General features: G+C 40.0%; 1 protein-coding gene across 3 annotated transcripts in view; it reads right to left on the reverse strand.

Annotated features, from left to right (window-relative positions):
- Window positions 1-22891, reverse strand: part of LOC120720966 (protein MTSS 2-like) — a 77952-nt gene that overhangs the window by 26857 nt on the left and 28204 nt on the right. For all 3 annotated transcript variants that reach the window (XM_040010896.1, XM_040010895.1, XM_040010897.1), the window contains exon 4: window positions 303-387. In XM_040010896.1, coding sequence (XP_039866830.1) covers window positions 303-387 — 85 coding nt within the window. The remainder of the gene's footprint in view (window positions 1-302; window positions 388-22891) is intronic.

Raw genomic sequence — 22891 nt, forward strand, 5'->3', positions numbered from 1 at the left:
CTCTGGTGAGGTTTCCAGAGCGGTTTGCATTGTGTGCCATAGCTATATTTATTTACAGCCACTTCAATATGGATAGACAGACCAATGTTCCTAATGGAGTCCATATTGCTGTCAAGAAAACCTCACCAAACATGTGCCCCATCATAAAACAAAGTCAGCTTTACTTGGAAATACACACATAGTTGAGCATTTTCTGACTTCTGAAAGATCCTGATGGGCTGCAGTTTAGGATCAGAGGAAAAAGTTACAGAAGGGAACAAATTCCTACTTGAAATAAGGGAGCTTGAAGGATCATTTCTTACTTGGTGAACTGACGAAGTTTGGCCTCAATGCTGCGATGCCTCATGCACATCCTGGTCAGAGCTGATCCGATATCTCTGGTTGCCCCTGGAAAAACAAACCAGGATCTTATTGTGAAGCATAAAATCTCCTAGTAAATTTACCACAAAGACCTCTTTTTTCTGTTCCACAAAAACACAGATCACAAAGCTGTGATCAATATTTACGTTACAGCTCGCTGTGTGCTGTGTAATGTAATGCAGTTAAAAGCGCTGCATCTTTCAAACACACGAACAGCTACACAGACTTTGTATTATTTTACCTCCAGCCAGTGTTTACACAAGACACCGATCTGCCTCGTGTAGACACTACGCGCACACCCCGGCTTCATCCAAATAAAGCAGTGTCTTGTGAGTGTGTGTGTGTCCTGCGCAGGGACCCAGTTTCGTGAGTAGCTAACCTGCAGCTGTAAACAGCAGTCTATTTTAAGGCAGTAGATCCATGTGGAAAAAGTTGACCTCAGAGTTTAAGTCAATTTAAGTGATGGCAGAGACTGCTAACTTCCAAACAAGGTGCTCAGATCTGTTGCTGCTGCGCTACAGGTGGAAAGCCTGCACAAGAAAAGTGATTAAAGCTTTATTCTCATGCTACGCATTTAAAGACTTTTAAACAGAAGTCAGGCTTATATAGTATACCTTACCTAGAGAGACCATAATCTCTACTGCCAGTGAAATGTATATAGCAGAAAATTCAGATTAAACAGCAACCAAATGAGATTTCCTCCTGTTTATCATACGGGCTTAGGCTGGCTTACAAAGCAATGTGCAGGGGGAGTACAGCAGGAGGAAGGGCATTAATCTAATATGTTCTTTTTAACATTTTCATCCAAAACTGGAATTATAATTTCCAAATAAAAAGGACATTTTCAACCAATGGACACGTTTACTGGAACTTTACTTCCACTTAGCTTTAATTTCACCACATAAAACACATAATTTTGTAATTGTAGAAATATTCTTGATTTGCACTCTGCCTGTCTGTGTCCTGCATTTGGGTGTTCACCTATGCACACTCCACATGACAAAATGATTGAAATTACTTATTAGTTAAATATATATTAGTTAATATTGTTAAATATTAGTTATTTAACAGCCCTGAACTTTTCTAGACCTTACCTAAAGGAACTGCATGTCAGGATATGTCTAACAGAGTTGAACTGAACTTTCATCAGGACCATGCAGCAGTCTCTCAAAGCAGGCGTGTTCTTATGCAGTGCAGAATTTGTTAGCAAGACACAAAAACGTTGGTACAGCAAACTTTTTGGAGTCAGTTTGATCATGTTTGAACAGACTTGAGCTGCATGCAGATAAACTGTGAAGAGCTTTTAAAAAAAACTGACTGCACTCTGAATGCAGTGATGAGTGGCCCGAAGTGAAAACTGGTTTCATTAGATGCCCCAGAGTTTAGCTGGCTCAGTCGATAGTTTATGGTTTGTCAGACTGATGGTCCACTGAATTTGCAGTGAGTAAGTCATGTGTCCTGCCTCCCGCACACTCCATCCAGGCAGCTGCCTCATCTAAATCTGAGTGCTTCTGGTACACTTAAATGAACTCTCTCCTGTTGCTTCCTAGATGTGAGAAATGTGAACTTTGGACAGTCTCCAACCTAATCTCCTGATACCCTCTGAAGTTCATGTGTGAAAACAGCTTAGGGTGATGATGAGGCAGTTAAGCTTTGGGAAGTTGGGTTAGAGTTTTTAAAAAGTGAAATGTATATTTTATGTATAATAAGGAATAAAATTCCTGCTGTTTCCTGCTCAAAGGCAGACATCCACTTCCACCACAGTGGCCTCAGCAGCTTTAAACCTTCGACACACAAACTAGTCTAGAGTACCCCGTAATTACCAGGGAGCGTGGAGACCTCCTTTGCAGTCAGTTAAATCTGCATTACCTACTACATTTGATTTCACAAAGTCAGTGTTATGTGGGTTCCCTTCTGTTCTAATATGAAACAGAATGATTTGGTGCTATTCTCATCTGATCAATCTAATGCCTTGCTCATGAGCAGTACAGTGGTAATTAGTATTGTTCATTTAATTTCCTCACCAGATAGTCAGCAGATTCAAATCAGCAACCCCTTGATTAAAACAACCACAAGGCATATACTCAGATGTATCAGGCATACATCTGAGTATATGCCTTGTGCCTACCACACAACCACACACTCACAAACGCCAAACCACACACATGGACTCTCTCCCTCTCTCTCTCTCTCTCTCTCTCACACACACACACACACACACACACACACACACACACACACACACACACACACACACACACACTGTGTTGTTCACAACCAGAGAGAAGTGCGCCATTCATAATTAGCAAATTCCTCCCTCACGCCTCCTGTTCTACCCGGCAACCATTCATTAAAGCAGCGACACCCACCCCCAAACACACACACATTCATAGACACATACACACATACTAAGAATATAAAAGTGTACAATGTGCACGTTGAGCAGTTATACAACTGAAGGAGTAGTTTGAACTGTGCCTGCCGAGAATGTGATCTTACCCCAGATCAGTGAGTGGATCTCAAGTGAAACTAATGAAGAGTGTCGGTGTGTGATAGTTGGTGTCGAAGGAAAAATGATGATTTGGGAAAGAAATGAGAGAGGACGAGGTGGAGGAGAGATGAGAGGGAATGAAGACGAAAAGGGTCGCTTTGCACATTTTAATGAGCTCACTGCTGGAGTGAGAACCACGGGACTGGAGTTACAGCCAAGTGTGTGTGTGTGTGTGTGTGTTTGATCTCTACATTTATGATGGTGCTCTTCCTGTTTGTCTGTTATTACCAGGCCTCTCAGACTCCATAGGAGATCAACAACTAGACAAAAAACTGTAACTACTCACATCTGGAATCCAGCTACTGTGTCTGTCCACATCCAAGTCAGTTTTCGTTTTCTTCGAAGCCAAATCACCATGTTAACTTGAACCAAAAGAGGAACTAACAAGACTCAAACCACACTGCGCATTTTGATCATCTTTTGATTTGCTTCACCGTTTATGGATTGCTGTATGTGAATGAGGATTACATAATTGTACACACACTGTAGGTGTGTTCAGCTGTGATCATTAAAGGCAAAAAGCAAAAAAAATAAATAATAATAATAATAATAATAATAATAGCGTATCTATAGTCTGCTTTTAATAATATGTGAACAAGAACAAAAGTTTTTAAGGAAAAAGCCACAGCCCATGAAATTTTTTTTTTACTTTACAGCCTGAGAATATATTTTTCAGAATTACAGTTTTTTTTATGTTTGTTATTTTCACATAATTGGAGTGCACCAGTTTTCAGAGATAACCCCCCCACACACACACACACACTCTCTGTATGTCTGTCCTGCAGCGGGGTGGGACCGCCTCCTGGGACATGCGACCTTACTTGTTTTCCTTCACGTTCCCTTCAGTCACTCTCCCTTTCCTGCTTTTGATATGCTTCCTGGCTGCAAAGTGCTCTGTGAATATACTGTACAGAGGGATAAAAAAAGGATAAAAGAGTAACAAATCCACTTTTGGAATTTGGAGGGATGAGGTGAAAGTCACATGTTTGTCAGCCAAGAGACTGTGTGTGTGTGTGTGTGTGTGTGTGTGTGTGCGCCGGGAGTCTGTTTAGGAGTTTTTGCTCGCTGAGGAGATTTGTTTAAACTCACTTTTTTGTTCTCTTTTTTACTTGCTGGTTAGGGTCAGTAACCAAAACTTATTTCATTTAGGAAAGTACTATAAAACTAAATATTGTACTAAAAGTACTATATTGAGGAAAAAAATCATGCAGTAGGTTAAAATCTGCCCCTTTACAACACTGACCCTACATGCTGCAAAAAAGATGTTCACCTAGTAAGATTAAGGGTGGGCTTTCCATTCCATACACTAACCAAGTTTGTGTGACTCCCAAAGTTAAGTTTGTTTGCTAGTGTCAAACAAACTTGACTGATTAGGAGGAAAAACTAGCCAGGGCAAAGTTAAGAGAGCTGTGCCATTGCCCACTTGGTTCATTTGGACTCAGGCTCAGTATGCATGTAAGCATGCAGTATGCAAGTGATGACTATCAGCACCCAAGTGCTTCCTCAACCACGGATGCCTCTGTAATTATGTTTCTGTTTTCACAAATTCACAATGAATTCACAAATCTGTAGGGACAGTGTGTCACTGCTTCACTAATTAAGCCACAAAATGAGAATAAAAATGGAAAAATAAATGAAAAAAATCATTTCAAATCAGCAGTCATGCTTGAATGCAGTACGAGGTATCCAGACCTACGATGAGTACTTCCTAAATGTGACATGAAGAGGTTCCTTATAAGTATTTATATGTGATTAATTGGAAGTAAGAGACTTGCGACTTTGAAAGAATTACCCTGAGGTCAGAAGAACTGGAGAAACCCACAGAGAGAGGCTAATGAATGGTAACCTTGTACTTTCTCAGATCTAAAAGTAATTTAACTTTTATACAATTAAAAATTAGAAACCTGTTATTTTATTATTTTATTACTATCCACAGCAAACAGGTTACTTACATTTGCTTTGTTAGTACAGTAACCAGTCAAACTAAAGAACTGACTAGTCTGCTGATATAGCCTCTGGGGTTCCGGGTTCCAGAGTAACCAAATGATAAATGGGGCCAGACTTCCTGTTCAGTTACAAATGCAGATAAAAAAGTAATAGTTTCAAGATTGCATTTGGACAAGCTTCTCTCTTTTATCTCAGTGCAAAGCATTTTCCCTGAATGCAACCAAACCCTGTTCATACACGATTGCTCCCAGGACCAAAATATTGCTCTTTGCATACAGATTTAGTTTATTCATATACAGCTAACTATTTATAGAGAGCGGTGATATCCTGCCACCTGATTGTTAATCATTACAAAAAGTAATGATTAACAATATCTATCTCTCTATCTGTATGTATGTATGTATGTATGTGTGTATATTGTAAATGAGTGTTGAATGACAATTAATGTTCTTTATATAACTCCTATATTTTTGTGCTTAAAACCTTGAATGGAGCTGATGATATGTATTCACACTTGAGGCAAAGGGAGCGCCTCCCTTGTAAATGGCAAAGTAACTGATCTTTATCACCTAGCAACTGACTTAACTGACAGGGTTGCTACGGTTTCCATGACAGCACAGATCTTGGCCTGTTGCTAAGGTCAAACTGTCTGCTGCTACGGAAGCGAATGTCTGAACTGCACTGCAAGAGAGAGAGACAGGAGAACAGAGTGGGAATACCAAACAGACACACAGACTGCAGTCACTCACTGGCACACAGTAACATCACTGTGAACACCGGAAAAGCGCTCAAAGCGGTGGGAACGGGAAGCGACACACCAGCACAAACATCGTTATTACATTAACTCGTTATTAGGGTTACCCCTGTTTTGTTAAGGAATGTGTCTGTACAGAGTGCAACAGAAATTGTATCACAACTGTTTTAGTTTTCAAATTTAAGAGTTTATTTTCACAATCAAATAACCTTAACCCGTCACTGGTGATGGTTAGCATTTATAGCAAGGATGGGCAACTCCAGGCCTCTCTCACCCATCTCACCCTGGGTCAACACACCTGAATCAAATGATTAGTTCATTACCAGGCCTCTGGAGAACTTCAAGACATGTTCAGGAGGTAATTTAGCCATTTAAATCAGCTGTGTTAGATGAAGGATACATCTAAAACCTGCAGGACACCGGCCCTTGAGGCCTGGAGTTGCCCACCCCTGGTTTAAAGGGTAAATTAGGTTAGGGTTTAAAGGGTTAATATCCCTGTAGCTACAGTTTTTTTTTTTTTGACAATAATACCGTCATTCTAGATTTATATCAACTGGAAGAAAAAGAAATGCAGCAAGGCTTGATAAAGACTATAGCAACAAACAAATAATGAAACTATAGAAATATATCAATGCTTACCGCTATAAACACATAAAATTTTCCAGAGACGTTAAAGAAAGGTCTTTATAAAATGCAAACCCTTTAAAATTATAACATTATTACTTATAAGCCGTTTTACCTCTGCAGGTACAATGAGGTACTTTCTTTCAAAGTGTGGATATATTTTCTAACTCCATTCATTGCATAAGATGGTAAATATACTGGCAGTTATAGGGTGCTTTCTAGTCTTCTTGATCATTCAGAAAGCTTTGAACTGTATGTGCCATTTAGCCATTCACGCACAAGTCATACAACACTTTATTGTATTCACACAAAAGGCAGGTGGAAGGACACTTCCAGTCTGGCAGAGATGGGAACTGAAACCACCAACATCCCCACTGTAGAAACACACTCTTCCTCTTGGCCACTAAGCCCCATCTTGGAGTAATTGCAACTAATTCACTTGCACGTGCACACACACGCACACACACGCACACACACGCACACACACACACACACACTGTACATGCTGCTGTACACTGTTTCCTTCCCAGGAAAATCACTTCTTCTGCTCTGTAATGATAGCATCTCTCTCTCTCTCTGCTTCCCTTTTCTTTGGTTCTTTGCCTAGGGCATCTCTGGCCTTCCCACCAGTGCATCTCCATGGCAACTATTATCTGTACTTTTGCAGAGGGATTCATCAGCCTCTGGGTTTTCATTTGCTGTGCAATGCAAGCAAACCTGCAACTGTAATAAAGTGAATGGTAGTGATTGCTATGTATCTGTTTTACTTGGATAAATGCATCCAGCAGGCGTATGCACATCTTTCATGTTATGTGTGTATGCACTGGGTGTAGGCCTTTTTTCAGTTTCATATCAGGTGACAGGACTAAATGACAACTGTGTTTGGATTCTTCACAGTCAAATGGAAACGCACACATAGAGACACACAGATGCATACACACAGAGACACAACTATATATGAAGCAAATGGTTTATTAGTTGTTCATTACTCACAATTAGTTCTTAGTGAGCTGAGGTTATGGTTGCATAATTACTCTTAAATTAACATCCTGCCACATGTCAGTCACTGGTATCTTTTGCTCCCACTGGTATCTGCTTCAGTTGCTTGTGTTTCAGGTCCAATTAGTTTAATGACTTAGAACGACTATAATTATCTGACCGGTCATTACTAAAAGTTGCCACTCTAAGTCACAGCTTACACACGCACATTATTGTTTTGTTTAGTGTCGTTTTCACCTAAAAACAGCTGGTGACACACAAACTTGCAAAGAAAAATAAGAACATGAGTTATGATTAGTATTTGGTATTTAAACTTTTCTTAATGCTATCAGTACGTCGTACTCTGTTCTCATCAACACTGTGTTTCTTGGGCTGAGTATGGCGCAGATTTAATGGATGGAAAAATACAACTGCTAAGCAAAATAGTTCTTCATATTATGATGACATCTCCACCCTGACTACAGCTGATTGGTATGAAGGGGTCAAAGATGTGGGAAGAAAAAGTCTCTGGCGCCATTACACAGTGAACAAAAGGCACGTTAGACCCATGAATTGTCAATGCCATATCATATTCTGAGCATACCATCAAAGTTCCTTAATAGCTCATCAGCTCACGCTTTCTTGTTTTTGGTTTTTGTGAGTCTGAGGCCACTGCAGCTTTACAATTTCTGCCCTGTCCTGATAGGACCGTGAGCTGACTTCTCCAGTTTAAGGCCATTTACTTCAAGGCTGGACATGCTGTGTAACATAATACACAGCTTGTTGTCTTTATTATCTGGCTTCCAGATAGCAGATAAAGTTGAGCCTAATCTGGGCTGCTTTTGGGAATAAAGGCTCAGTTATAGGTTTGGTAACTGGTGTGCTGGCCAGATGTGGCCCAAGACACACCAGCCCATATATGGTAGACCTGTCACTGGGCTGAGGCAGCCAGACTCACTCTGAGTCAGTACCATCAGTAAAGACCAAATGTTGCCCACAAGAAACCTGCAGATGTGGGACACATTTGGACCAAACATTCATTTTTATCTGAGTCTAGTCCAGCAGTTTCGGAAACGCACCAGCTGGCACCAGTAATTATGCAATGCATACCTGCAATATGATAATATGTTTCAACATTGCAGACTTTGTTTCTGCTCTGCTGTTAAGAGACGCAGACTGTCAAATATTACACAAGCAGCTAAAGACTTTTTAGCTGCTTCTGGTACTTTAATGAAGAACGACTCCTCCACATTTAGTCACAAGCAGCCCACATCCTAAACAAACACCTGCCTGCTGCTCCCATTCACTAATACATCATCTATTATGTGAGCCATTTGGTTTCAAAACACTTAAAAAGGCAACTGCATCACTGAAACTTTTAGGGACTCTCATAAACTATACGCAATCCCTTAACCTTAGCTAGGTTGTACAAATGAAAACCAGTCAGAATGGAAAAAAAACACATTTAGTTCACATTTCACATAATGTAACCTGAGAGTAAGGTTGTATTTGATTAGAGATCATTGCAGTTTTTATAATTATTTCCTAACTTTTTATTCCCTTAATGATAAGGGAATAAAAAGACATAATAAGACGTGTAAAGCGAGGAAAGCTGACACACTTATACTCTGTTAAATTTAACCCGGCCAAGTGTTGTTAGTTATGCTGTAAATCCACTAAAGGCCACAGTCCATTAGCAGATTGCACATCTGCAGACACTGTCAGTAACCCTGACTTAGCTCAAAGGGTCAGCCACACATAAAGATGAAACACATAAACACATAAAAATGACAACAAGGACTGAAGAAGAAAGACAATAAAAAAGCAATGCAATAGGTGATATACAAATGAAAAGGAATGTGCAGGATGACGATGCGTTTGTGTCTCAGGTTGCAAAACACAGAGGCAGGGTTAATGCTAGAGCAGGTGAGGCTGTGGTTGCCAGGGTTACAGACGTCTGCGGCATCCGCCCATCTGTTCCCCTGACAGCAGCATCTCTTCAGTGACACAGCAACAATAAGAGGGAGAGGTGAAAGAGATAAACTCAAAGGCAGAAAGGAAGGAGGAGACAAAGATAGATGGAGACAGATTAAAGAGAGGAAGATGGGAAGAGAGTCTGCACCGGCTGATAAAGCAGAATTATTCATGAGGCCTAGATTCTCCTCTCACCATGAAACCAAGACAGAGATTGTGCTTTCCAGACAACTAGACAGCCCTGGCCAAAACAAACCACCTCTGAGACAACAGCATCTACATTATGTTCCAGTGTAAATCCTGTGCCGCAAATCTCCAATACAGCATGCTGAAGGAATGCATTACAGCATGAAACATTATACTTAAGCAATAAACCACAAGAGGCCGTGGTTTGGAAAGATCCTGACTGAGAAGAACACTGGTGGTAACGGTGTAAAGGCTCATTAGCCTTACTGATCAATAACATGAAGATGTGATGATGTTCTTCACTGAGTGAATGCATTTAACCCATTCACTGAGTGAAGCAGGAGTACCTCAGGGTAGCCGTTGAATGGATTTGAACCCTCAACCTTCCGATCATGGGGTCACCACTCTACCCTACTGAGCTATCCCTGCCCCATATTATTAACATAGATAATAATGTGGTGGTTTGTTGGGAACGCGTAAATATGATGAAAACCAACTATATCCACTTCACACACTCAGCTAATGTTGCACAGTATCACGACACTATAACTGCGTGTTTTTACAGCCAGTGCATCAATTTTAAATGAAGTCACAGTGGCTGTGTTTACCTGTGCTTTTTGTGTAGATCAAAGGCAGGAGCAGTTAAGGTCACAAGAATTAGAGCCAAGCACTTCAGTAGAAACAAAGAAATGTCTCACATGTTTGAAATACAGTAGTTCAGTGATTTAAGCTGTTACTTCTGCTGAGCTCCTTTGGGAACAAGTCAACAAGCCGTACAAAGATCTTGAAATGTCTTAATGACTGCTCTCTGTGTTTTTTATCTTTATGTGGCCATAAAAAACTTTAAAACACATTTAACTCTGCATACATCAAGCTGCTTTGGGTGTTTTATTTTCTGGGGTTGCTTCAAGTTTCTCTTTATTCAGTACCATTAACAGCCAAATCACAGCAAGTGCATCAAGGTGCTTTATGTGCCAGTGTTCCTTATTTTAAATACTAAATATGAGTAACTGTTTTCCGTTACAGTTACCATTTAAAAAGGTGATCATTAGAATACAGTCTTTTCCTGTTTCATATGTTAGGCTATCCCCTCTCTATCGGGCAGGAATGCATTTCTTACTTGGAAATTCTGACACCACTTCACATTTAAAGAAGAAAGGGATGGGTGAAATCTAACAGTGTAGTGCAAACTCTGTTTGCCACCAATCAAGCTGCTCTCAGCGTCAAAAGACTCCACCTGCAACCTAAAGAAACATCTGGAAACAAGTTCTTTTTTAAAAACTAATGTTAGCCTGCTGCAACTACCTTGTTTTAGTTGTGGCAACTACCTGGGTTATGTGCCACTTCAGTATCTTTGATGTACTATTGCTATTACTGAAGGATACTTCCCTCCGAGCTAACATTGTTAGCTAGCGTTACCTGAGGTTAGTTCATAGGCTCGTAGACTTGATGGATAGCATTAACAACCTGCTAGCTGCAAATAACCATGTGCAGTTCTGAAAGTCTATGAACTAACCTCAGCTAACGCCAGCTAACAATGTTAGCTCGATGGCAAGTAGCCTTCAGTAATAGTAATAAATCACACAGCAATAGTAGAGTACACAGCAATTTATGTTGTTAAAAAGCATGACAATATAATTAGTAATCCAAAGTATTCAGAATACATTACTCACATTGAGTAACTTAATGGAATATGTTACAAACTACATTTTGGGGCATGTATTTTGTAATCTGTGGTGGAATACATTTTAAAAGTAACCTTCCCAACACTGTTTATAGAGAAACCCAAACATTAAACACCCTCTATGAGCAACTACTTGGCAACAGTGGGAAAGAAAAAAAAAAAACCTTTTAACAAGATAAAAATCTCTAACAGAAGCAAACTCAGGAAAGGGCAGCCATGAGCAGCTGGCGCTGTGGTGAAAGAGAAAAAAGCAGAGGGAGAAATGACAGAAGACACAATGATGGTAGAATATGAATCTGTTTACCCTTACACCAAGATTGGGATCCCATCATTTATCCAAAATTTGACCTCATCTTTTTGTTACGCCGCAGTCTGATTCAAATAAGGACACATTAGCATTTATGTGATAGGATACTACACCAACAACATGCTTCCATGGTATGATTGGAAGGTGGGTCGCGCTGTTACCTCACAACGAGAGGACCCTGGGTTTGAATCTGTTGTCTTTCTGTGTGAAATTAGCAAGTTCTCCATGTGCCTGCGTGGGTGGTCACTGGGTACTCTGGCTTCCTCCCACAAAGACATAACTAGGTTAACTGGCGATTCTAAATTGGCCATAGGTGTGAATGTGAGTGTGAATGAGTTGTCTCTATGTGTTAGCACTGTGACAGACTGGTGACCTTTCCAGAGTGTATCCCGGCTCATGTCCGGTGACAGCTGAGATAGTTTCCAGCCCCACCGTGAAACCTGAACTGGATAAGTGTCAGAAAATCGTTGAATGAGTTACTTTTATTAATTGTGCAAATAAAATGTTAATTTTAATTTTAAGGATGGTATTGGTTCACTGTAGAAGGTCCTGCTCGCCACACAGAGATAGAGGTCTCTTTTTCTTCACTTCATTCCCCCCCCCAGTGGTCCCCCTTGGCAAGACTGTTTAATATGGTAATGATTTTAATAAATGTGAGCACAAGACAGAGGAAAACAACTGCCAACGAGTTGAAACATTAAGTTCTTATTTATTCCTGCATATACAATCTTTGTCATTTGTATAGTGTCTCTTTGTATGTCCCTCACGATTTCCCGTCGTCACCCCCGGGATGTGCCACTCCAGTACTTTTACTGGCCCCCATATGGCCATCCTTATGAAAAAATTCTGGAGGTGCCCCTTGGGACAGCCCTTCTGTCATGTTATGACATGATTTCAATTTGTAAGACTGGATATTTAACAAGTAATTAAAGTGCCCAGCTTATGAGCATTGTTACCTGATTCAAGCTCCACGTGGTTTGTTCAAACTCAAATTACGTGTCAGATAAAGTCAAGCTCAGCCTGGAACTGCAAGTCGTGCTGTCAGTCAGAAATGTTTTGACTTGACAGAAACTGTGACACGTACATTCTAGCTTTGACCTCTGACCCACTCTGGATTTGTGACATCAGTCAGAAGGTCATGACAAGGTCACTTCCTGTCAAAACACATCTTTCCACCCTAACTGCAATAGCTATGATGACGGAAGACTAAGATAGGCGATCGCTGATGAACTGATGCACAAACTCAGAACTAAAAATGTTTTATACACATTAGCTTAGTTTCCTTATATCTGTTGACTGGTTACTTATTAATGATTTCCAACAAATGTTTTATTTCCTTTGTGTTTTACATCCGAACTTTTAATTTCCTTAATGAGCCTAGTGGAAGACTGTGTCTCCTGAGCGAAGATCTTTTATCTGTTCCTTGACGATATTTGCTGTCTAACCTCCTAAGTTATAAAATGAACAGTCTGAGAAAATAAGATCAATACCCTCTTCTAAATCTTTTTCAAGACATACTTTTTCCCCACAGAGTCTTTCCTGCCTCATTTATTTTTACAATTTTTTATTGTTTCATTTTTGTGTTTGTTTTCATTTAAATGGTTCATGGCTGATGTGTTAAACTGTAAACTGCTCATTTTTTGGTGTCTTTTTGCTATAGTAGTTTGGTTTTAAAAGTATTAATAAATACAGATTATCAAATGTTAACAAAATAAAAAAACTGTTTTAGAAACGGTATCATGCTCAAACCGGGTGCAGTTTAATGCTGCAGCTGCTTATCAGACGCCGTCCCCAGAGACGCATCAATCAGGACCCAGATGAGTGTCAGCTGAGACGAACCCGAGCAATCAATGTTCTGCTTGAGTCTAGCTGATTTTTACAGCAGTCATTGTCCTCCCCAGTTGCACGAGATTAAGAAATCATCATGAAGCGATGGCCGCAGAGCTCCTTTTCTGTTCAAGGAATTTCTATTAACTTGGTTTTATGTCCCGAAATGAGTAAGAGCACTAATTGTCCAGTCAGCTGGGATTAACTGTTGTTGCTCTGTTTCACAGAAAAAGCAAAAAAAAAACCTCACAAAAGACACATAAACTCCAGCTCTTGTTTTTGACAGCAACCGCAGTTACACATATTGATTGACTAAACTTTCCATGTCAACACAGTTCTGATGAATTTAGCTTATTCAGGCCTGATTAGGTAGAATTAATGCCTTATGCACTCAAATAGCCTTTACTGTAATTAGCACATTCACCTTTTTCTGTATGTGATCTGTAATTAGGCGCTTTCCACATGTCCTGCATCAGTCATGCTGTTGTTAATTTTGAAAAATGAAATAGGGTATGGCAGTCTGCCTGTGATAGTGGCTGACCTACTTGATTGACGAACCCCTGGCAACACAAACAACTCTTCTGCATTACGTAGATGGAATTTATGGAATAAAAGTCACTTCTCCCATCATCAGTGGCGAAACTGTGCAAACCGTACTGATGACTGGTGGATAGGTGCCAGGAAAAATGACAAATGCTGCAGTTTCTAACATGTGACGAGATCACAGAGGCTGTAGACAAACTGTGTAATGTAAGAGTTCAGATACAAAATGTACATGTGATTTGTACTTTTTTGGTTTTTCTTATCTAGTTGTTGAACCATATAGAGTTTATCAACTTATACTTCAAAAAATAGTTGCCTTGCAGCATGAAATGCATACGCTGAAAAAGCTATCCATGTCACTCATCTTAAGGGCATCACAACTGCAGAAATGCAGCTACAGCTGGGGAGTAATGTACTGTGCCCTAAAATAAAAGTCAAAGCCAAAGTGCATCTGTGTTCAACAAAGACAGGTCACAGGTTAGAGCCAGAAGCTTAGCTTAAAAGGAATAGGAGACAGCTGATGTGTCTATGTGCATTATTGCTGCAGAAATAAAAGGTTACATTTTTCCATCTCTATATCTCAGCTCTCTGTCTTAGTCTTCCTCTCAATTTTTCAGTAATACACATTAAACCCCCTCTTTCAGAGTTCTTGCTTCCTAACATGTGGGAATATACATTCAAACAACTTGACAGGTCAAAACACAGGTTTGAATGTGCAGAAGCAAGTAAACAACATAATAGGCGATTTCTGTGTAGTCCATCTGCACATTAATTCCCTTCTATCAAAGAAATATATTAACATGCATCACCTGAAACTGCAGTTTCTTTTATCTGTTTCCATCCCTGCCATTTGATCTCCTTTCTATGCGAAAAAAATGTCAAATATGAAGCATAATTAAGTTCCATTAACTGACCCTAAGAACTTGAAAAACAGACCCGAGTTCAGAACAGCCTGCAAGAAAGCAACCCTGCTCCAGGATTAGACACTACTTGGCAAAGAACCTCAGCATCAAAGAGCTCACTTCATGATCACAGAGGAAGTCCAACTTCCTTACTCAACAAACAGACATGCACAAATGTATACAGTAATTCGCAGCCCACAACCTTGGACCCAATAAAATGCAGGGCACAGTAGACCAGAGTGTACTGGTGCAATGGTTTAGAGAGGAGTCAGCTGGGCCTGGGAAAGCATGCACATTCTCTGGCTTTGATTACAGAGGCTTTAAATCTCTCTTACACACATATCCACAAGGACACACATGAGCATACGAACTAAAATACAGATACACACTCGCTCCCCAGAGACAAAGACAGGGTTGAACTAAAGGCCTCCAGACAGGGTATAGGCCTTTTTTACACAGAAATGGGGGGATGCTGCCAAAGGACAGTTTCTGATGCTAAAAATACCAGCAGAGAAAGGGAAACTGGCCAAGTTAGCTAGCTTGAACCTACATTACACAATAATCAGTGGAAAAAAATGCAACGAGAAAAGAAGAAGAAAATGCAACTTAAAAGGCTTTCTGCTGTCTCTACCAATCAGTAAGAAGAAAAAAGCAAAGTTCAAAGTAATACAGGCTTTAAGCATACCCTCCATGACCTTCCTTCTAGCGTCTGAACTGCTCCATGGGTTCCTTCTTCTCACAGATGTAGAAAAATGTAATATTTTTTCAGAAGTGAAATATCACTGAAGATGTGAATAAGCTTGGTGCTTTTTTAGCTAGTGTGCTAGAATGCTTTAGCTATTATTCTGTATTTGAATAAACAGTATGCAGTACATGTGATGGCGACCTCTCCAGGGTGGAGAGGTGACTTATTCGAATAATGGTGTAATTAATCAGCATCTCCTCAACATTACTAATCTCACATGTGTATATTCCCTCCTTCTCTGAAGATAAGCCCAGTAATGTGAGGCTTCCTAACTCTAGCTATTAGCTATTATTCTGTATTTGAATAAACAGTATGCAGTACATGTGATGGCGACCTCTCCAGGGTGGACCCCGCCTCTTGATTAAAAGCTGGGCAAGCTGCAACCCTAAAACGAATAAGAAGCTAAGCAAATGGATGGATGAAGTTGAATATTGAGACTGCACTTCGACACTCGATTCACTTTTCAGACCAACACAGCAAAGAGACGAAGGAAGCAAAGTGACTGCGTGTGCCTTTCACCTTTGAGTTAAGTTGCACATTATTAGATTTGATACATTCCTAAATGGAGTGAGGTTAAACAGCAAAAAAGCCTGATAAATTATACAGAGGGAAAAAAAATAATCATCAAGTCTTCTGCTGATTTTCTCTTTGATATCCGTCTAAACAATTTCCATAAAAACAAGTTGTTTGATTAGGCACATGTCCGCACTTTTCAGTACACTTCTTTATTGCGGCAGTTGACATACACATGCGGGTGCAGCTTTTCGGCTACAGCCTACACACATCATCAACAACAACAGGACCTGATTCATTCTGCTTTAAGCCGCCGAGGCATGAATGGGGATGCCGTTTAGGTGCGTCCGCCTACCCGACAGCCGCGCCGCAGACCACGCCCCGCCACAGCTCTGCAGTCAAAAACAGGCTCACTGCAGCCACTAAGAGTGATTAGTATTAAACTCTCAATAAATATATATTTTTCACCTCTGTTCACAAGTTTCTGGATTTCTTTTTTTTTTAAAATAAAACTAAGACTGAAATGTATTTTTCCAATGTTCACATTCTGTTTAATGTGTTGCTTTTTTGAAGAAGTGGTGCAGACTAATGAAGCAGTCTAGTGACAAAAGTTACAAATAGTTGTTTGAAATGAAAGTTGTTTGTTTAAAACAAAAACTACTGAAGGATTCAGGTGAATGAGTTTATGATCTAAATAAAGCTGCAGCTAGGCTTTTCTGTCATTGTTTTGTTTAGATGGGGCGTGAAAATATTTCTTCCCGCCATGTGGGGAACAATGTAAAGAGTTTGAGAAACACTGGATTAGGCACTTTATTTCAGCACAGTGCCAAATGATGTAGTCTTGCTCTGGTGTTAATTAATCCTTTCTGTATATAGAGTACTAATATATAAAATATAACAATTAAGCTAATAGTCAGCATTAATAAAAACTTGGCATACAGAAAAATACTATAAATCAGGTCTGTGGTCGGGTTTATTCAAACAGCCATCCCACTCGGTTATACACAAAACCCTGGATCCCTTCCACCTACAAGGTTGATGACCTCACTGGAAACCATCCTGTCCCTTGTCAGGGAAAAACAGAACATAATCACGCAGTAGCACTGCTGTTTCACATTCACTTTACTCGAATACAGAAACATGACACCTAATTAGGATCAATAAAAAGGAAAATCAATGGAAAGTACATTTGTGCATCTTAACAACCTGATATTGATCTGATATCTTTTACTGTTACCGTAAATGTTCAAACCTGAGTTTCAGTTTAGGTGGCGTATCAATCCTACAGCACATGGTTTCCACAAGGAAAACTCTGAATCCAGATCGGAACACCTCACCCACTGGTAAGAACAGTTTAAACAAAGCTGTTGTCATGATGCCAGAGTAGGCGGAGGTGCTTCCCTCAGCACCGGCTGTTGAGTGGCTGGTTTTCTAAGCTGTCTGCAGTTCCTAACCTCTCGAGGCTACATGACACATGATCTTAAAGTGCTCTCACTGCTCTGGCAAATACTTAGAAAGCCACTCAGTATTGGGTTCAAGGGAAAGCTTATCTCCGTTACAAATTCACCCTGTTGCTGTCTGTGCATATGTGCATTCTCCTGTATCATGCATTGAAATGGCCAGCTGAACATTTCTGTGGCCACTGCTCTGCAAACTTCTCACAACGCATTTACAAAAGTTCAATAAGGAGCACACACAAAGAACAGAGGGTTAACACTACAGTGCTCTCCACATACTTGAAGTCACTGTCAAGTATTCTAATCCATACATTGTTAAAATAGCATTTGACTGAGTCATGGGATCCAGTCCCGAGTTATGTTTTTTCCCTTATAATAACAGAAATTTGTTGCCAGTGGGGTGAGCTAATCTGCCTTGCTGTCTTTTACAATTTTAACACAGAAAATTTCCAAAAATGGCCCTGAAACAAGGGACTGCACTCTATATTTATCTCAGTGATGTGATGTATTTTTAAAGGAACATTTTAACATTTTTGAAAACAAACTGGCCGTAATAAAGTTGATGCCAGTCTGAAACAATAAAATGTGTTATTCCCAAGAATAATGCACATATTTTAGTAATCTGGTGAATTACAAAAAACCCAACCAGTCCTGTTTGGGATAAACCAGAACTTCTACATGTTAAATACTGCAATCTGTTGTTACATGTTCTTTACAAGAGATGCTTTATGGAGTGCAAGAAATTTTCCTTCCAAATAAGGTCAGGAGGTCAAATCTGGAAGTTGTGCAAGACCAACATCCTTCAAGGCTACTTGCTGGTACTCTTAAATAAATCATATTTTCTTTTAGCGTCAGTGTTTGTGTTTGTGCCATTTTGGCTGCTTTTCTTAAAACACATTTTTAGATAAACTCACAAATTTTCCACAAAACTGCTCAGTGTGGTTTCCTGGCATGTTGGTTTGCACGCCGAGGACACACAGGGCTTACAACAGGGAGAAGTGCTTAGAGTTAATTGGTATGCAGTGAACACATTCTCTCACAAAACAAAAAAATTACACGTGAATATAAAGGTTGCTGTGCAGTTGTGTGGCAGCTGCCTATAATTGCATATTAACTGTTGTTATCATTATAAATGTTTGGCAAATTTTTGATTAATTCTTGACTTTGTCCCTGAAAAACCAAAACACATGTGAAGAGGAACATAAAAATCATTTATTACTTTATGCTTTTCTATGCATTGGGTTTCATAACATCAGATGGTAGTTTTCCTTTATGGAAAGCAAAAGTTAAAGGATAAAGTGTGTTATATATACATGCCATGAAATGTCCTTTGAAGCTAATTAAATTGCCTCAAAGGACAGGATCTAAGATACGGTTATAATTTATGAATAATAAATGCACATATGACACCGTGGAATCACCAGTCAGAGCTATGCCATCACAACCAGAGTTAGGCTTGTCTCTGCTGAGTCATGCACTGCAGTGATCTAAATATAGCATTGTGGGTAATGTAGTCTGAGCATCATGTATGCACGTCTGCTGTTCTGCACATTATTGATCCCCCAAGGAGCAAAATAATGTATAGAACTGGCTCTGAGAACATGAGACAAACAAAAGAATGATGGTCCATGACTGTCACAGTAAGTGGGAGTGAGTGATGGCATGTTATACATGGAGCCTCGAGCCATAACTCCTTCATATTATTTTCTTTTTCTACTTTTATTGTTCTTTTTTTAATACATTTGCTCATAAAATAAAAAGAAAACATGCAGAAGAATAAGGGGTTCGATTTTTCCCCAAAAGATAACACACTGGCATCTGTGTGCCACTGTTGCCATGGCAACACAATCATTGGGCTAGCTGCAGACCTGAGAGAGAGGGGGGATGAAGGGTATGCAAAAAATATGAATGGAAGAGGAGTCGGCGTAGATATCCCTGCATCTGTACAGGTACTGCGTCCATTATGAGGGAACATTATGGCACGAGATGTTACTCACATGACAAATAAAATAATGTAAAGAAAAGCAGATTCATTGAACAGAAATAAAATTAATTGAATTGTTTAACTGTACTAAAGTATTTAATGTTGAATACAGATTTCATTACTACTCAAAAGTCAAGCCAGTTTCTCAATTTGAAATTTGCTAGTTGCAGAAGGTGTGGTGTGAAATTGCAGGTGTGCAAGTGAAAAGAATTGAAGCAGCACTGACAGCAGTCCAGACGTTTGCAGGAAGTATGGAGACGCAAAGCAGGTCTGGGTTTGTATTTTATGTCCCAGAAAATCACAATTTTATTGGTAACTCTTGTAGTGAAAGATAGAACGATTGCTGCATGTTTAACATTCCACAGATATAAAGTCCTTCCTCCTAACATTACAGAACACAAAGAAGTTGTTCAGCATGTAATACATATTGCACAGCAACATTCACTTTGTATCAGACTATGAGTGATGCTAAAATCAGGGAGAATCCCTTTAAGATCATAACAGGTCGAGATTGGACATGTAATTCTGATCATTACATTAGGGTTTATAGAAAGAAAGCCATCTGAGTGTGTGTGTGTGTGTGTGTGTGTGTGTGTGTGTGTGTGTGTGTGTGTGTGTGAGTGAGAGTGTGTGCGCGCGCGCATGCAGCTGAGCCAGCACCAGCCACACCAGTTATCACGCCTGGCTGATGGTCGTTAATGCTGAGGATTAACACCTAACTCTCACATAGCTGTCAGCAAACACATGTACACACCATTATACTAGCTTTTCTCTACCTGCTGCAAGAGTTGCATCAGTATTTTGAGAAACTTAGTAAAAAAGTTATTAAATGCTAAAAGCGAAAATAGAAGCATGTAAATGTAAAAGAAAACCTTGTGCTTCAAATTGTTCCTGACAAAACTCCTAAAACACAAAGATACATAAGCACACTCACACTGCTCCTCCGCCCAGCCTCTTTACTGATTAAATAGGATTGGCCCCTGGAGCAGTGAGACTCACTGAGCTCAGCTTCCCATGCTTACTGAGCGAGGACATTGCATGTGTGTCTCAGTGTGTGTGTGTGTGTGTTTGTGTGTCCAATAGAGCATGTCCTGTGTTGTTGACCTCTGGGACAATACTGCACTGTGACATGAGGAAATGTCCACAGAGAGCTGCCAGAGACAGACAGAGCGATGGAAGGAAGGAAAAGGCCAATCGAGGAACAGGAATTGTGAGAAACACAAAAATTTGATAGGAGAAACATGTTGTGAAGAAAGAGATGGCAAAGGGGGGAAAAAGAGAAAACGTGAGGAGGAACGCAATATTTGGATTAAGTGAGGAGGGAGAGAAGAGCGATGGAGGGGCTGCAGGGAGGGAAATAGATTCACAGTGGCCGAGGCTTAATTAAAAACAATAATGTTGTTTTGTTGCCCTCCACAACAACAGACCCCTCAGCCATGGCCTACTTAGAGAGAGGGGGAGGGGAGGGTAAGAAAGAAAGCAAGAAAAAAAACAAGAAAGAAAGAAATTATCATTACAACATCTCGATGTAGTTAGGCACAGAATTAGACACTTATTTGGATGTATGAACTGACCCTCAATCTAGCAAACGGCTTACCCTACCTACAACCAAAATTTCTTCTGTTCAGCATTTCATATTATACAACATTAACAAACCTACAGTAAGATCAGGGCTGTCATAGCATGTTACAAAATAACAATGTAAAAGCGAATCATTGAATTCTAAAAAAACACTTAGGTTTGGTGACGTTGTGTCATAGCTTTTTTTTTTTTTTTTTTTTTTTTGAGACCATAAATCAAAGGTATCAAACTATCTCCAAGTGGTAATCTCACAAATTTGTCAAATACAAAATACACATTAGCATAACACGCGAGGATTAGCCTCGTAAGCAAAGGAAAACAAGACAAATTTAAAGTTGTGCTTTTAGATAAGTACGCTTTTGCACAGTTTGCGTACACTAAACAGAAAGTGTACTAGCTAAATGTTACCTTTATGCTAGTTAGACGCCCGCTTAGTTTTGTGTTTGTGCGTGTGTAAAAACTCGTGTCTTTAGAAACTCCAGGTATTGCAGTTATTTCTCTGTCCCTTCCTCCTTTTATTCCTTACTCGCCGTGCCTTCATGAAGAAGCTACATGCTGCCTTTTACACAGTAATACTTTAAATCCCAGCAATGGCACTAATTTATCCTAATATAGCCAAACTTAAATTGCACCTAGCTTTTATGTCACACCGTTTTTAAGTACCACTCTGGGGTTTAGGTAAGGACAAGAGCTGACTTAACCTGATGCTAACCTGGTTATGTATAGGACAAAATCTCGCTTCAAACATTTTGGTTGCATGATGAACTCTTCCAGCTCCAGTGCGTCTCCAGTTGACCGTGAATGGCATGCTGTCTGTGAAAGGCAATTAAACCATCTTTCTCAGATTTCTCCTCTCCTCTTGGCAACAACATGGCTATTTTTTCTCTGCCACCACGTCCCTCTTTTTCTCACACACTCACTCTCTCGCTTGCTTTCTCCCTCCTTGTTGCCTGGCAACCAAGCTCATAAATGTGATCCCACTTGTCTGCGATTGGCTCAAGAGAGAGGGTAGATCCACGTTAGAGTCAGAGACAGAAAATGGGTAGACACGAATGCATCACGCACCGGAGTTATAAATGTAAAAATATCGAGCAACTGAAATGAAAAATCAAAAGTATCTGGAGCGCAGAGTACAACTAACATACTCTTTCCACTGTGTATGTCTGTGTGCTCATGACTGGTATAATATACATATGTTTACACTCATGCCCAGGAGCTAATATATATGCATGTCAGAACTGCATATGTAGAGGTAAAAGTGTGTGTGTGTGTGTGTGTGTGTGAGGAGAGGATTTATCTCTGTGCACTTGTATTAAACAGCAGGTGGTCCTTGGAGGAGGTGCCATGCTCCAAGCTGAATAAGGGAAACCGCTCTTGCTGAGTTGCATGTGTGCGTTTGAGTAGCTGTATTAACTTAAGTGGCCCCACATCTGCAGGTTACGTCTCTCCCCCCCACACACACAGGGAGTGTCACTGACGCCAGCATGGAGAACCCTGCCAGCTAGAATGCGCTGAATACTTTTACTAAGAGATTAATAAAAAAATATTAACCCCCGCAATAAAACCATCACCACCACCACACACACCCACAGACATAAACACTGTTCCTTTATTATGCAGCACATAGTTTTTCATTCATAGCGCTTCTGCAATAAAATGTCTCAGTAGGCCAGTTTCTTACATATGAATCTCCACCCCCTCACACATGAATGACTCTTTAGACAGTCAGCTCAGTAAATCCCATCAGGAGAGTAAAGAACAAAAAACGTAAATAGTCAACTTAAAACAACAAATTGACTCCATATCAGTAAAAGTTACTCATTAGCAGATGAAATGCCTGATTAATTACTGTGGTAACATTGCATCTGCATGTAAATTATTGTTAAGATATCCTCACGTAATGTTTACATTTTAGCTGCATTGGTGCCAAAGGAAACAACATGATATGATTTTTACCTGCCCATCTCCAGCAGC

This window comes from Simochromis diagramma, unplaced genomic scaffold (assembly GCF_900408965.1).
Source record: "Simochromis diagramma unplaced genomic scaffold, fSimDia1.1 OVJJ01000603.1, whole genome shotgun sequence".
In the NCBI taxonomy this organism is placed as follows: domain Eukaryota; kingdom Metazoa; phylum Chordata; class Actinopteri; order Cichliformes; family Cichlidae; genus Simochromis; species Simochromis diagramma.